At 35.7% G+C, this 13,436-nt stretch overlaps 1 protein-coding gene across 2 annotated transcripts; it reads left to right on the top strand.

Moving 5' to 3' along the window:
• The first annotated feature begins 965 nt into the window (after positions 1–965).
• Positions 966–12,353, top strand: LOC102603012 (uncharacterized). Of its 2 annotated transcripts, none has more exons than XM_006362749.2 (8): positions 966–1,142; positions 1,948–2,092; positions 2,237–2,452; positions 2,529–2,653; positions 2,729–2,905; positions 5,497–5,790; positions 11,143–11,439; positions 11,693–12,353. In XM_006362749.2, the coding sequence occupies exons 2-8, from the start codon at positions 2,058–2,060 to the stop codon at positions 11,926–11,928; spliced, it is 1,380 nt and encodes a 459-aa protein (XP_006362811.1). In that variant the 5' UTR covers positions 966–1,142; positions 1,948–2,057; the 3' UTR covers positions 11,929–12,353. The 2 variants fall into 2 exon arrangements, with proteins under 2 accessions (XP_006362811.1, XP_006362810.1); XM_006362748.2 differs by having other exon boundaries at positions 11,140–11,439.
• Positions 12,354–13,436: the final 1,083 nt, after the last annotated feature.

Here is a 13,436-nt window from a genome sequence, read left to right as displayed (position 1 = left end):
AACGACACATTTTTTCTATTTCTACTAATAATTTGACTTTAAAATTCACATTTTACATGATTAATAAACACACCAATATTTATTGTTGAGTTTAGACCATATATTTTAAAAGTCTTCCTTTTGTTCTTAAACTTTATGTCTAACAATATAACCAAACACCTTCACTTAAATTAGTATATATATATTACATGCATGTGGGTATTTGGGTGAGAGAACTAGAGGACTGACTCAAAGCTTATTAATATGATTTCTAGCTTTATAAACTAGAAATGGTTTGCTAGTCGACTAGAGTTATGTATGTAATAGTAACAAAGGAATTAAAGGTCGTTTGGTAGTTAGTTTGAATATGAGTTATGCCTGTATTAACTCCTGCACAAGTAATACTATATTTGGTAGTTGATTAGGAGGTACGTTATTCATGTATAATATGATATTTGATTTACAATTTAAAAACTATGTATCTAATTTATGTAGGATAAAAGGGTGGATTAGTAATACTTGGTATAATTAATCCCTTCATGAAACAATACCTAAAAAATTTCATAACTAATTCATCTATTATTGATATCTACATAACTCTAACCATCTACGAAGCGACCCTATAAAAAAAATTATGTATTATTTTATGCATATATTAGTTATTCACATAATAATTATTACACCTATTTTACATAAGATAATACATATTTTTTTATAACTTATACGTATATTAGTTTTTAATTATCCAATTTTCTAAATTACAAATCAAACACCATAATAGTTTTATAACTAAATAACTTACCTTCCTAACCAAACAACCAACTAACAAACATGATATTTCTTCATACATTTATTTTTTCATACTTTAATCCATTTTAATGAAAATTCTAGCTCAGTCACTATCTGCTTCCCCGTAAAAAAAAGAGGAGATACATTAATTAAAAAAAAAAGTTGGAATAAATAATGTAAAAAAAAAGAGAAAAAAAAAGGGCCTTCTTCGCCACTAGCGGTGTATATGGGAAATTTGGTGTATACCGATGACCGAAACCCCTTTTCCCTTTTTATGCAATGATTTCTCAGAAACCCTATAACTCTTCAACTTCTCTAAAATCATCCATTTTCTCAGCTCATCACTACTTCTTCCTTTAACTCTGCAGATTCAGGTGAAAAAATTATCTTCTTGTTAATAGTACTTATAAGTTTGATACTACTTGTGTTTGTTTCTCAAGTTCATGTATTGATCATGGGTTGTGTTTAGTTTGCAAAGTGGTGCAATTTGGGGATAACCCATCTTGATTAAAGATTGCTTTTTTCAACTTTTTGGGTGGTGGGGGTGGGGGTTACTGAGATCGGCTTTACAGTTCAAGAATGTTGGATTTTGATCTCTCACTTTAATCCGGAAGAGGATAGTTGATGTGCTTATTAGGTCTTCTTTTTGCTTATCTTTGACTCAACAGATTGGGTTCTTTAAGTTTTTGAGCCTTAAAACATCAATTTTGTTGGGTTTTTGGAGAAAGTTTCGTCTTTTGATCTTTGAAAAGGAAAAGAAAAAAATTATCTTTTTTATTTTCAGCTGTGTAAGCAGAGACCATTTTGAAATTAGTCAAATTTAAAAACTAAATGGGGAAAGGCTTTTTTCCCGCGATGAACAGCTTTTTGTTGTTGAAAAAGCTGATCTTGAAGCTGCAATCTTAGTGCTACTCTGTGTCTCTTTTATTTTTACATGCCATATAAATAAAGTAGACATGTTTAGAAAGCAACATGACGGTATGACTGATGACATAGTTTCTGTGGTTACTTTGTAAGAAAAATTAAAGAGTTTTGTTTGCTATGGTAACTGAGATTACCTCTCCTGGCTTGAGTTTGGTTAAGTAGTTGGTTAATTGAAGCTTAATTCTTATTAACAATCACAAACGGGATTGTAGAGTATGGGGGGATGACCTTTTTCATTTTTGGGTGTAAGTACAGATGGTTGACGTCTGACGGAAGCTTGTTGAAGTGAGAAAAGACGATCTTACAGATTGAAAGGAAGGCAGTTTACTTGGTATAGGCTAGTGCTTTCAGCTCACAATTGTGACATGGCTTCTAAACCAATTGCTGATACCATATGGAGGTACATTGAAAATCTATTACTACTTAATTATTCTTTTTCCATACTACCTCTTACCTCTTACCTCTTCTGGAGGAGGCATTGATGAAAGCTGCAACTGGATCTTATTCAGTTCTAGTATGAAATCTGGTTATTCTCATTTCACAGGGGTAGTTTCATGATCTCCCGTCCGGAGATGAGATTGAATCTTATAGCCCATCTATCAAGTAAAGCGTGCGCCAAAGTATGGCTGGCAGCTAAAGAGATGGCGGAGGTGATCTATCCTGAATTCCTTCCTAAGCGTGATGTGTGGCCAAAGAGTTTTAAAAGTTCTAAACTGATTGATGATAATATTGCCATTTATTTCTTTTCAGTTAAAGGCAGGTATGGTAACCAACCTAGCATAAATCTTTGCATCTACTGTTATATACCACCTCTAATCCTGGTATGGTTGTCTCAGAGATGATCAAGTTTTTGAAAATCTGCTGTATAATTTAAGACACTACGACATTGCATTAAAAGCGTTGGTTGGTGATTCTGAACTCCTGATTTTTACCTCTGCCCATCTGCCAGAAAAGAATCACAGTAATTCTTACCATCCCAAAGTCTTGAATAGACAAGCTTCTTCTCATGTTCGTACTAACCACACTAAAATTGCAGGATTTGAGGGTAAATTATATCTATGGGGCGTCTTTAGTGGAAGACAAGCTCCTCCTCAACAGTCACCTGATGATTGTTTCATTCATAATACCCGAGTGACACAAGCTTCAATCCCAAATTCAGAAAATGATGGGAAGGATAGAAGTTGCAAGGAATTCTCCAATAAGAAAGATCCTTGTAAGTCTTTGAGTAATTAAACTTGTTGGCTGCTTGCTTGTAAGCTCACCTGTGTAATTTAGCGAATATCACCTACATCAAGTAATGTATCATTTTAGCTGGATAATGTGGATTTCTAGCTACATTTGTTTGTTGTATGCACGTAACTTGAAAGGAAAATATTTTGAGATGCTAGCGGTTAAACTGAAGTTTGAAGATACATATTACACTATTGTTCAGCAAGATGTTTTAATTGTTCATTTTATTACTTCTTTATTTTCTTTTCTGATTTTTCTTTTTGAGAATGAATTTTCTGATTTGATTTTCTCAGTTATCATAGAAAATACTGTTCAGCTCATCTTATGGAGTTTGGTCATTTTATAGTTTGAATAATCAGGGCCATCTTGAGGAGACATGTAGTTCTTGTCCTTCACAATGAGAAATGGTTGCAAGTGTGCGTGAAGTAGTAGAACAGGCGAAAAGAGAAGCTTAGGAATAAGAAGCTAGTGGAAATTGATAGTAAATGGAAAAGCAGAAAGGAAGATCTATGGTTGGAGCTTCTCTGTGAGAAAATGTCATATAGGATGTGTAAAGGCTTGTGGAGCATGCAAGAGATCATTTAGCACTACGAGAGCTCACTAATCGCTCAATACAGTTGTAAAATAGCCAATTGAAAATGACATTTTATCAGTGTGGTTTAGTGCATCAGAAATCAGGAGTTTGGTGTAGTGTTCCAGCAATTGAGTCATATCTTGATTGACCTTTTCCTTCTTTCTAGAAGCAACAAGCGCTGTTAGAAGTAAACATATAATTTGTTCGTGGCAATGTACTAAATACCACTAACGAAGTGGTGGTGGGTGCACCGTCTTTCACTCTTTGTTCTCTTCATACAAAAGTTAGACAAAAGAAGAGTAATACGACACATTTCTTTAATCAGGAATTCATTTATCTTATTTTTTGTTATTAAAGATTCATCTTCATCCTCAATCCTCATAACTTCTATTAATTAATTAATTTATATATATATGCAATTTTCGTGAAATTACCTTAATTACGAACTAATTAGACTAATAAATTAAATATTTTTCTTGACTAGAATCAACCCACATACAAAGCTAACTTCTCCCCATAAGTTGGTTCACGTCTGTGCAACAACTCCTAAAGCAAAATTTAAAAGTTGTACCTGAGCCAATTCAAAAAAAGATGTTTAATTTTAATAATTTTTAATGTGCATAATTTTAAAAAAAAAATTAATCATTGAGTATTTATCCTTATTCCTCTTGAAATTCTATTTTTAGTTTTAAATAAAAGAAGAGTTAGAAAATGATCAATCTTAATTGTTAACTTTTGAAAGATAAAATATGATTGAGTGACGATAGTCATTTCAATTGACGATCACCCCCCTCCCACCCCCCCCCCCCCCCCCCCCCCCCCATGGTCATGGAAGAAAGAAAATTGTGATTGTTTGTATATGTATACAAGAAACATAGACCAACCTGAAATTGATCCATAGTCGGGAATAAGAAACAAAAATAAACATCAAAATTAGTTCCAGCCGCCCACAAAATCTTTTTTAATTTCTTCAAATCCATGAACATATCGCTTAATTAAGGTGGAAGAAGAAGTGTTCTAATTTGGGTCATGGGTTGGTTAAATTGTGCAAGACGGGTGAGTTTTTTAATTGTGGATAAAAATTAATTTAATTTTAGGTAGGTTGTTAAGATCAAGACACGTGTCCCTCCGTTAGTTCAAAGAGTATATACACTTTAAATCTTAGACAGTAAGGACATCAGTGTCCTAAAAGTGTAACGGAGGTTATTTAGATACCGTTTATGATAGTTCGGGGGCATATTTCTCCTTTTCCTGTTGTAATTTTTACTAACATCTTTCAAAGTACTAACCCTTTTAAATTTATTGGTAACCCTGTCATGAATTTGGTTTCCTACTTGAGGAAGTTGGAAATCCGTGGTTCAAAGTCAGAATTTCCTCTTTTTTTTTCAAAAAAATTAGTTTTCAGGTGTAACAAGAATGCCCCTATCAGCATAGATGGTTTTATTTTATTTTGCCTTTGGGATTTTTATTGTACTATGTATATGTTACATGATTGTTGTATATTAGCACCTTTGGTGCAAATCAATGATATTGAATAAAATGTGCTCTTTGTAACAACTTAAGCTTTTAATATGATGATTACACACTTCACCATGATATCATATCAGATAGAGGTTCTGAGTTCGAGTGTCCTGCCACCTATTATCAAAAAAGAACTTCCACGTGTTTCGTCTATGGAAAAGAATTAGGCCCACACATGAGGGGCGTGTTGAAAATATGAGATGAGATGATATAAGTTTACTTTTGAATAAAAAATTTAAAGGAAAATTCACAACTAGGGGTTTGGTTACATACCAATTTGTTAGCGTCTATATTAAACTTTAGTAGTGCTTCCATCATGCCTAATTACTAGTTTCTTTGCTTTTGTAACTTGCTTCTTGTACTTACTCAATGCAAGGATGAATAAGATTTTTCTTGTACTCATCCTTCAAATCTGTTTGAACTTTGAAGTACCATTTTTTTTCTTTGGACATCCTCCTCTTGCTTCTTTGAATAAGCAGCAACTGCCTCAAAAACAGCTAGAAAGGGAAGACCGCTTGATGACGCTTGGCAACATGCTACTCCAGTAGATGGAAAGAAGCAGAGGACAGTTTGCAATTATTGTGGATTTATCTCTTCCTCTGGAGGCATTACTTATCTTAAGACACATCTGGGTGGAGGTGATCCGACGGGCTCACTAAAGGGTTGTCCAAATGTGCCACCAGAAGTCAAAAGGGTGATGAAAGAATGGTTACTAGGAACTATAAGAGGGGGGAAGGCCCCACAGCTACAGGAAATCAGGACTGACTTTGAAGGTATGTTTCTGAAAATAGGGATGATTCTATATAGACTTTAATATGGAAAACTAGTTGTATCTTGACAGGAGTCTTTTGCTCCACAGAAAGATATTTATTTCTATCAGAATGAGAGAAACAGAAGCGTTCTGAGTACGCTGTTTCTTGTCTGTCTCATACCTTAATTTTGGATGACTTGGAACTGCACTTTTGTAGTTTGAACAGTGTGTGCAGTTGGTGAAGAGCTTATGTAGATTAACCTCTTTTGGCTTGTCGAAGTATTTTGCTTGTTTGTAGATTGACTAGAGACCCTTCTATATTATTGTATACCTGCTGCTTCACACTTTTTGATAGCAACCACAACCAGTTCCGTCCTTATGACAAAGGAGATTTTCTATAAAAATGATTCTTATGAGAGAGTTTAGCCAAACATACTTCAGTTCTGTCCTATTAAGAGTACTACAATGTTCAATCACCATTATGACTTCAATCTACAACAATATACATCAAGTAGGATTAATATTAGTAAAAAGCATTCAGGTTTGGGTCTTATTGACAATTCATCAAACACCTACTGTGCATATAGCATTACAACCTTCTTTCTATGATGTTTCTTCATCCAACAACCTTTCTTGCCAACAAATGATACAACCGTTTTTTTTTTTTTGATAACCGAGAAATCCGTCTGTGACCCGCCCTTTGGACCAATCACAACCTTCTAAACTCGGTGGATAATGGGCCCGCCCCTCTACCCTTCTCCACTTAAATACCGGGCTTCGCTTTGCATGGTGTGGGGCTTGAACCTGCGACCTAAGCCACAAATCCTCCACCTTTTGCCACTTGAGCTAGGCCTTGGGGGCAATGATACAACCGATTTTAGATATATAACAACTTCCTTCATCAATGATGTGTCCAACAATTCACTCCCAATGATGCTGGCACTGACAGATAGAGGAAGAAGAAGCAAACTACCTAGAAGAACAGGAAAGAGACTAGCAAATTCTGTATTCGATAATCTTCTCTCCCACAATTACAAGTTATATATCCCTTGGACTCTTTAAGTGCAAAACATATAAGGACTCATTTGTATACTATACCCTTATTTAGTAATTCTAGACTAGACTATAAAATAGAAAAATGCATATAGAATAATCTTATAACTCTTCTTACTCAGCCCAATTGTATCACCCAACCTACAATTCTACCATTTAAATCATTTCTTCTTTCAAGAACTGTAACTCAATGATACCCATTTCAAGAACTAATGCTATTACTCGTACAAATGGTGTTTTCAACCACACTATACCTTTCAAATACTAAATCCATAACATATTCAAGTGTGAGATGAAGAATTTACCTCTTGGTAGCCAAATCTTGAATTTCGGATTTCATGGTGTTCTTGACCAAAAATGAAGGTTCAAGCAAGAATCTATAATCCCAAGATTTAATCTTGTTATGAAGATTCGGGAGTTGAAACCAACTCAAAACACCATTAAAACTCACCTTGGAGTGTGTTCAAGTCTTGGACGAGCTCCCTCTCTCTAGGTCATTTTTTGGACTTGGAAGGAAATGAAGAAATGGGCCCCAACTAGCCTTTAAAAAGGCCTTAGGTGCCTACGTGGCCCACACAGCCCCCTACGTGACCCATGAAGGTCTTTTTGGTTGCGTAGCTGCTCTACTACTCTTAAGTAAAAAGGCCATAACTCCTTATACAAATGTCCAAATGATAAACAGGTTGAAGCGTTGGAAACTAGTCTTAAAGAACTTTAAAAATGACAGGTTATGCACCACATAACTGTTTATATCCATGGAGATGTACTTATTTGAAGTTGGATCTTGTGCAAGCTCATTTACAACTTTAGTCCGTTACGTAGTTCTCTACTTGACTTTGTTCTAGGGCTCTCCTTACACCTTAAATCTCTTCTAATACACCTCCTATCCTCATCATCATGTCCATGTGGTATATACTAGTCTGTACCCTCCTTTGGCAAACAAAAACATTATTTCTGGTCGTCGTCACTTTATTTAATCCTATCTGTTCACGCCTTGGTGGACAAAGTGACCTCTATTAGCGGAAGGTACCAGGTACCTCGTTGAATTAGTCGAGTTGCTGCTCCTGACACCACAATTATAAGAGAAAAAGAACAAATATATCCCCAAACTATCTTAAATGGTATACAGATACCCTCCGTTATACTTTTGGGACATTGTTGCCCCTGCCGTCCAAAAACTAAAGCATATATACCCTTTATACTAACGGACATACACGTGTCATAATCTTATCCACCGATCTGACGTCGAATCGATGGATAAGATTGCGCCACTTGTCCCCATTTAGTCTTCCGTTAGAGTGAAGGGTATATATGCTTTAGTTTTTGGACGACAGGGGCGCCAATGTTCCAAAAGTATGTCGGAGGGTATCTCCATACCATTTACGATAGTTCGGGGGTATATTTGTCCTTTTCCCCCGATTATAAAATAAGGGAGGAATTGGAAAAATGCACTGTTGGTTCTATCCACTTTGTTGTAGATTTGTTAATCGTAGAGAAGCTCAAGCAATTAGATAGTGACTAAAGCAAGAAATGATGTAACTCCATATTTTATGCAAACAACTTGCACTGCTGTTGCATATTTAATATTTTTCTGGAACACTTGCACTAGGATAGAACTATCCAGGTATGTCATAATAAGTTTCATTAAAAAGAAGAATCAACAAGATGCGAAGTCACAAAAGGCAAAGAAACTAGGAGCTGAAATGACAAGAAGAGTAGTTAGACTTAGCCGGGCTCCTATACAGTGTGCTAGTCTTAAGTAAGAGTGCTAGCAAAATCCAGAAAATGATCAATATTTATTGCAGGGGAGAGTGTTGTCCAGCGAAAAAACATTAAGTAAACATTTAGCTTTCTGATTTGGAGTTTAAGGGCCATCAAAACATCTTCTATTCCTCTCTGTCCATAAACTCCAAAAGGTAGCTGCAGGAATCATCAGCCAGATTTTCTTGATGGCCATATCAACTTTCCATTAACTCCCAACTTAACTGTGCCCGTCTCAGGTTCTGTGGCATGACCCAGCTTAGACCAAAAATGCTGTAGAACATACTCTATATATCAGTGGCTACATTGCAGTGCAGTAAGATATGACTAACTGTTTCCTGATTCCTTCTGCATAGGTAGCATCTGTTAACCAGCTGGAAACTTTTCCTGTTAAGATTGTCTTGTGTTAGACAAGCTTCATACAAGGCAATCTAGTTGAAGCATATTACCTCAATAGGAAGTTTGGTTCTCCATATCAATTTCCAGGGCGAAGAATCAACCATCTGATTTTGTAGCAGTCCTTTACTGAGAATATCCCATTTCTGCCCCAACGCATGGTGTCTGAAAGATCTTCAACAACGTTACAACTATCCATTTTTGCTTACATTTCAATCAAACTTCCCATTTCCCAGTCTTGGACAGGTCTTCTTTGATGTATATCCCTGGACTGATTGCTTCTGTTTTGGGAAATTGAGGAATTTTTATCCACAGCAATGTTGAAAATGCTAGGATAAACATCCTTGAGAGCATGACTGTTTGTCCTTCCAGAAACTGATGTGCTTTCACTCCCAGGTTTGAAATGGATCTTTGGAGAGAAATCATGGCCCAGTTTGCTGATGAACTTCCAAGGACCAAGTCCATAAGGGGCATTGGTAATATTAGTACTCCAGTTGTCTTTACTTCCATGCTTAGCCTTGATCATCCCCTTCCAGAGGCTTTGTTCACCTGTGCCATAACTCCATAGCCACTTCATGAGCAGGCACTTATTGTTGATGGTTAAATTAGTGAACCCTAAAATTCCGTTGCACTCAGGCTGTGTAACTTCACTCCATTTCATCAAGTGCAATTTGTGGGAGCTGTAGTTCGTTTCCCATAGGAAACCCCTTCTGATTTTTTCCAGCTGCTCTAACACCTCTTTAGGTATGTCTAAAACTTTATACCAAGTCTGAAAGCTATTTGCAGATGATCTCTGGCCAGTCTGATCACCCAAAAAGATGATGGCTTACAGCACTACTTCCTCGTTGAAGTTTGATAAGTACATTGTTGTTTTTCCTTCTTTATGGAAGAAAGATGGTAAACGCGAGCAAACTCAATTGGCTTAGCGCAATTTCTAAGCTAGCGTTTGGACATAGATTTGGTTGAAACTTGAAAAAAAAAGCTTTTGAAAAATAGTTTTTGGAAGTTGAAGTTGGGTTTGGACATGCATTCATTTTACTTGAAATTTTTTTGAAGTTTCTGGGTGGAAGAGAAAACTGGCCAAAACCCCTTTTTGGAACTTGAAAAAAATATTTAAAAATTGATTAAACCTCCATGAACCAACAATGTTCTCAATTTTTTTTACAAAATTCCAAAATCTTGCGGATAAAGTGGCCATCTTTCGGCAAAGCGATTTAGTTTATTTAGGTTTTCGCTAATAAATATCATCATCTTGACTTAAAAAAGATGATGAAAATGCATATCAGAAAGAGGGAAAAGCAAAGTATTCTGAGTGCGAGTTGGATCATTCAATTTTGGCTATTAGAATGTTCTCGTTTTTGATAGTTTTGGAGAAAAAATTTCAGTCAGCATTCATCTCGTAGAGGTGAACTCTTTCCACATCAATACTTTGTCAGAAAAAAGAGGAAATGCATTGGAAAGATTTGCTATGGAAATTAGTAATCTTTCATATGAAGATTCGCTCCTGCTATACGAGATCCGAAGAGGGCTGTGCCACATCATGCTTATTGTACACAACCTTATTTTGCATTTATGCAAGAGATTGTTTCCACGGCTTGAACTTGCTACCTCCTTTTAAAATCAAATGTAAAACTAGTTCATTTCCTTGTGAAAGTTGGAAAAGATTATCCCATGAAAATGGACAAGTGCTGTCACTCTTTTTACTGGGCTTGTTTATTAGTTCAGCTTGCTATTTTATTTGTCTTTGCTATTACATAATTTTGGTTAATTATATTCCCTCTTCCTCAGAGGGGGGAATAACAGAGTCGTTTTTTACACATTTACGTACATCCATGAATATCCTCTTGAAATTTTGACCACCACCTTTGTACACTGCATATGGAAGTGGCATCCTTTCCTGCACGTATTTGCTAAAATTTTGATTACGGGTTTGAAACAATTTGTTTTGTTGTGTTTTAAATTTTAGTAGTGCTTCCATCACACACAATTATCCATTTTTTTCTTTATTTAAAAACAATACCCCAAAAAGAGTTGAGGTTATTGTGCCAGGATTGTTCCTGCTTTCTCTTTTTCTTCCGTTTGAACTTTTTTCTAAATACCCCCTCTCTCAATTAAGATTTAATTCAGGGTCCTATTGTTTGTACCTTCTCCTCTAAATTAGCAGCACCTGCATCCAAAAAATCAGTTAGAAGGGGAAGGCCACTTGATGCTGCCTGGGATTATGCTACACCAGTTGATGCAAAAAGGCAGAGAGCAGTTTGCAAGTATTGTGGTTTCATATCTTCTTCTGGAGGAATTACACATCTTAAGGCACATTTGGCTGGAGGTGATCCAAAAGGGCCCTCAAAAGGTTGTCCCAATGTGCCGCCTGAAGTTAAAAGGGCAATGGCAGAATCGCTCAACAGAACAGTGAAAGGAGCGAAATCCATGCAGCCAGATGAGATCAGGAGGTACATGAAAGGTATGTTTCTAGGGATATAACACATCCAGAACTTACTTCCATGAGGAAGTGTGCAATATCTCCACGAAGGTTTTTGTACCATATATAAAACTATAATATAATGCATCTTTTAGTCTCCAAGAAAAACGAAGGGTATTAGAAAATTTTAGAATTAGTTAACTCTTTAGTTTACATAGAAATTTGCACTTTTTCTTGCTGTACATCTTTACTTTTCGTTTCTTGATATAGTAACTACTTTTCCCAAATGTTTCAGCGGAAAATGATTGGTCTCCTCCCAGGTCAGATGACTACTCGTTGAATCAACATAGAATTGTCAAGAATGCTCAGTACTCACATTTTGCCAATGGGGGGAATTCTGTAAATGATATGACCATGTTAAAGCAATCAGAGACTGCACATGTTGATAGTTATATGGAGGTTATGAGTTCTCACAATGCTTGTAAGTCGAGCTTCTTAAGCAAACCTTCAACTCGAGTAGGTTTTATTTAACATGTGCATCAGTAGGTTGAGGACTAAGAGCTAGGAAGGAAGCTTAAATCTAATGGTGAGAACATGCTCCATTAATTTATGACATGACAAAACATACATGAGGACAGATGACAAAGTTGATTGTGCTACTTTATCAGCAAAAAGGTTGGTTCTTTTGATGTACAAACACCTTTTAACCCAAAGCTTGACAACAACAACATGGTGACATTGCTTGTGATTATTGTATCTATGTATTTGTTGCGATGTTCCCTCCAGTTTGGAGTGATTTTACAGTTCTATTAAACAGGTTGAGAATCTCCTCTTAGTGTAAGACATTTGAAAGTTCTGAAGTCGATACTTGCTGAGAAAGCCTGGTTGATACTGAATTGAATCCGACATTATCTTATACTCAGGTGTTTAAAGATGCAAATACTCTTTGCAAATCAGTTGGAGATGAACTTAATTTAGATATGCATGATAGGTTGACGGTATTTCGTTTTTGGTCATGAGTGTTAGGCTACTATTCTCTGGCTCTATCGTCACATCTATATGTGAAATGTGCAACATTTTCAAAGCTTGTATCTTTAAAAATAATGCATTTCATATATGTGTTTGTTCCTTGTATGACTACTGAATGTCTAGTTCTGGAAATGCACGAGTAGATCCAGCAAAATCTAACATTAATAATAGCGAAAGCATAACAGTGAGTCTCAACATATGCATACAACAAGGGAACAGAAGTAAACTTGAAGTTGGAATTGTTTGAACTTTAGATCCTTGGACCTAAAGTTTATGTTTTGACAATTCCAACTTAAATCCTGTAATTTTTCAATCTTAGTTTTGTCGGTAGACTTCTCCATTTTCTCAAATTACATGTTGATTTCTTCATAATTATTGTTTCATTAGGCAATTTATTTGTGTGAGCTGAAGCACGAATATAATTAAGAAAATCTTAACATTATTTATTTGTGGGTGGAAACTCCGAAAAAAATCAAAGATATTGAGAACATTAATATATTGATAAAAAAAAGAAATTTAAGTCAAATGATTTTCAATTTACTTGTTCCTCAAAATATTTAATGATCCAAACGTCAGTAGACCGGAGAATTTGAAGTTAATTTTAGATTTATCCCTACACTTTCAAATAGGCAGTAGTATTTCAATAACGGAAAAGGCTCAAAAATATCCCTAAATCATTTGAAATAACTCACATTTACCTTTAAACTATATTCCGACTCAAAACTACCATTCATGTCATACTACTGGGTCAAACATACCCTTCTAATTAACATAAGTGTGTTAAGTGCTATGTGAACACCACATGGATGACACGTAATCACCACAATTTCATCCATTTCCACGTAGACTAATAATAAGATTCCTAATCCCTAATTTTTCCCCTCATTTCTCCATTTCCATTTGAAACGATTTCACCCGCCCTTTTCCCCTCGTTTCTTCTTCAAGGACAAGATTTCTGCTTACTGTTTGATATAAACTGAAGCTGTTCTTGTCTGCAACTTATCATGGTG

The sequence above is a fragment of the Solanum tuberosum genome, unplaced genomic scaffold (assembly GCF_000226075.1).
Source record: "Solanum tuberosum cultivar DM 1-3 516 R44 unplaced genomic scaffold, SolTub_3.0 scf00420, whole genome shotgun sequence".
NCBI lineage: Eukaryota > Viridiplantae > Streptophyta > Magnoliopsida > Solanales > Solanaceae > Solanum > Solanum tuberosum.
Note: the sequence above shows the minus strand (reverse complement) of the source record. Positions and strands in the feature narration are given on the sequence as shown.

Bases quoted from the DNA above. Each gene is read 5' to 3' on its own strand.
- LOC102603012 (XM_006362748.2), top strand. From the start codon at position 2,058: ATGGCTTCTAAACCAATTGCTGATACCATATGGAG. The intron at 2,654-2,728 runs GTAATTCTTACC...CTAAAATTGCAG, and splicing joins TCTGCCAGAAAAGAATCACA to GATTTGAGGGTAAATTATAT. The intron at 5,791-11,139 runs GTATGTTTCTGA...CCTCTAAATTAG, and splicing joins AATCAGGACTGACTTTGAAG to CAGCACCTGCATCCAAAAAA.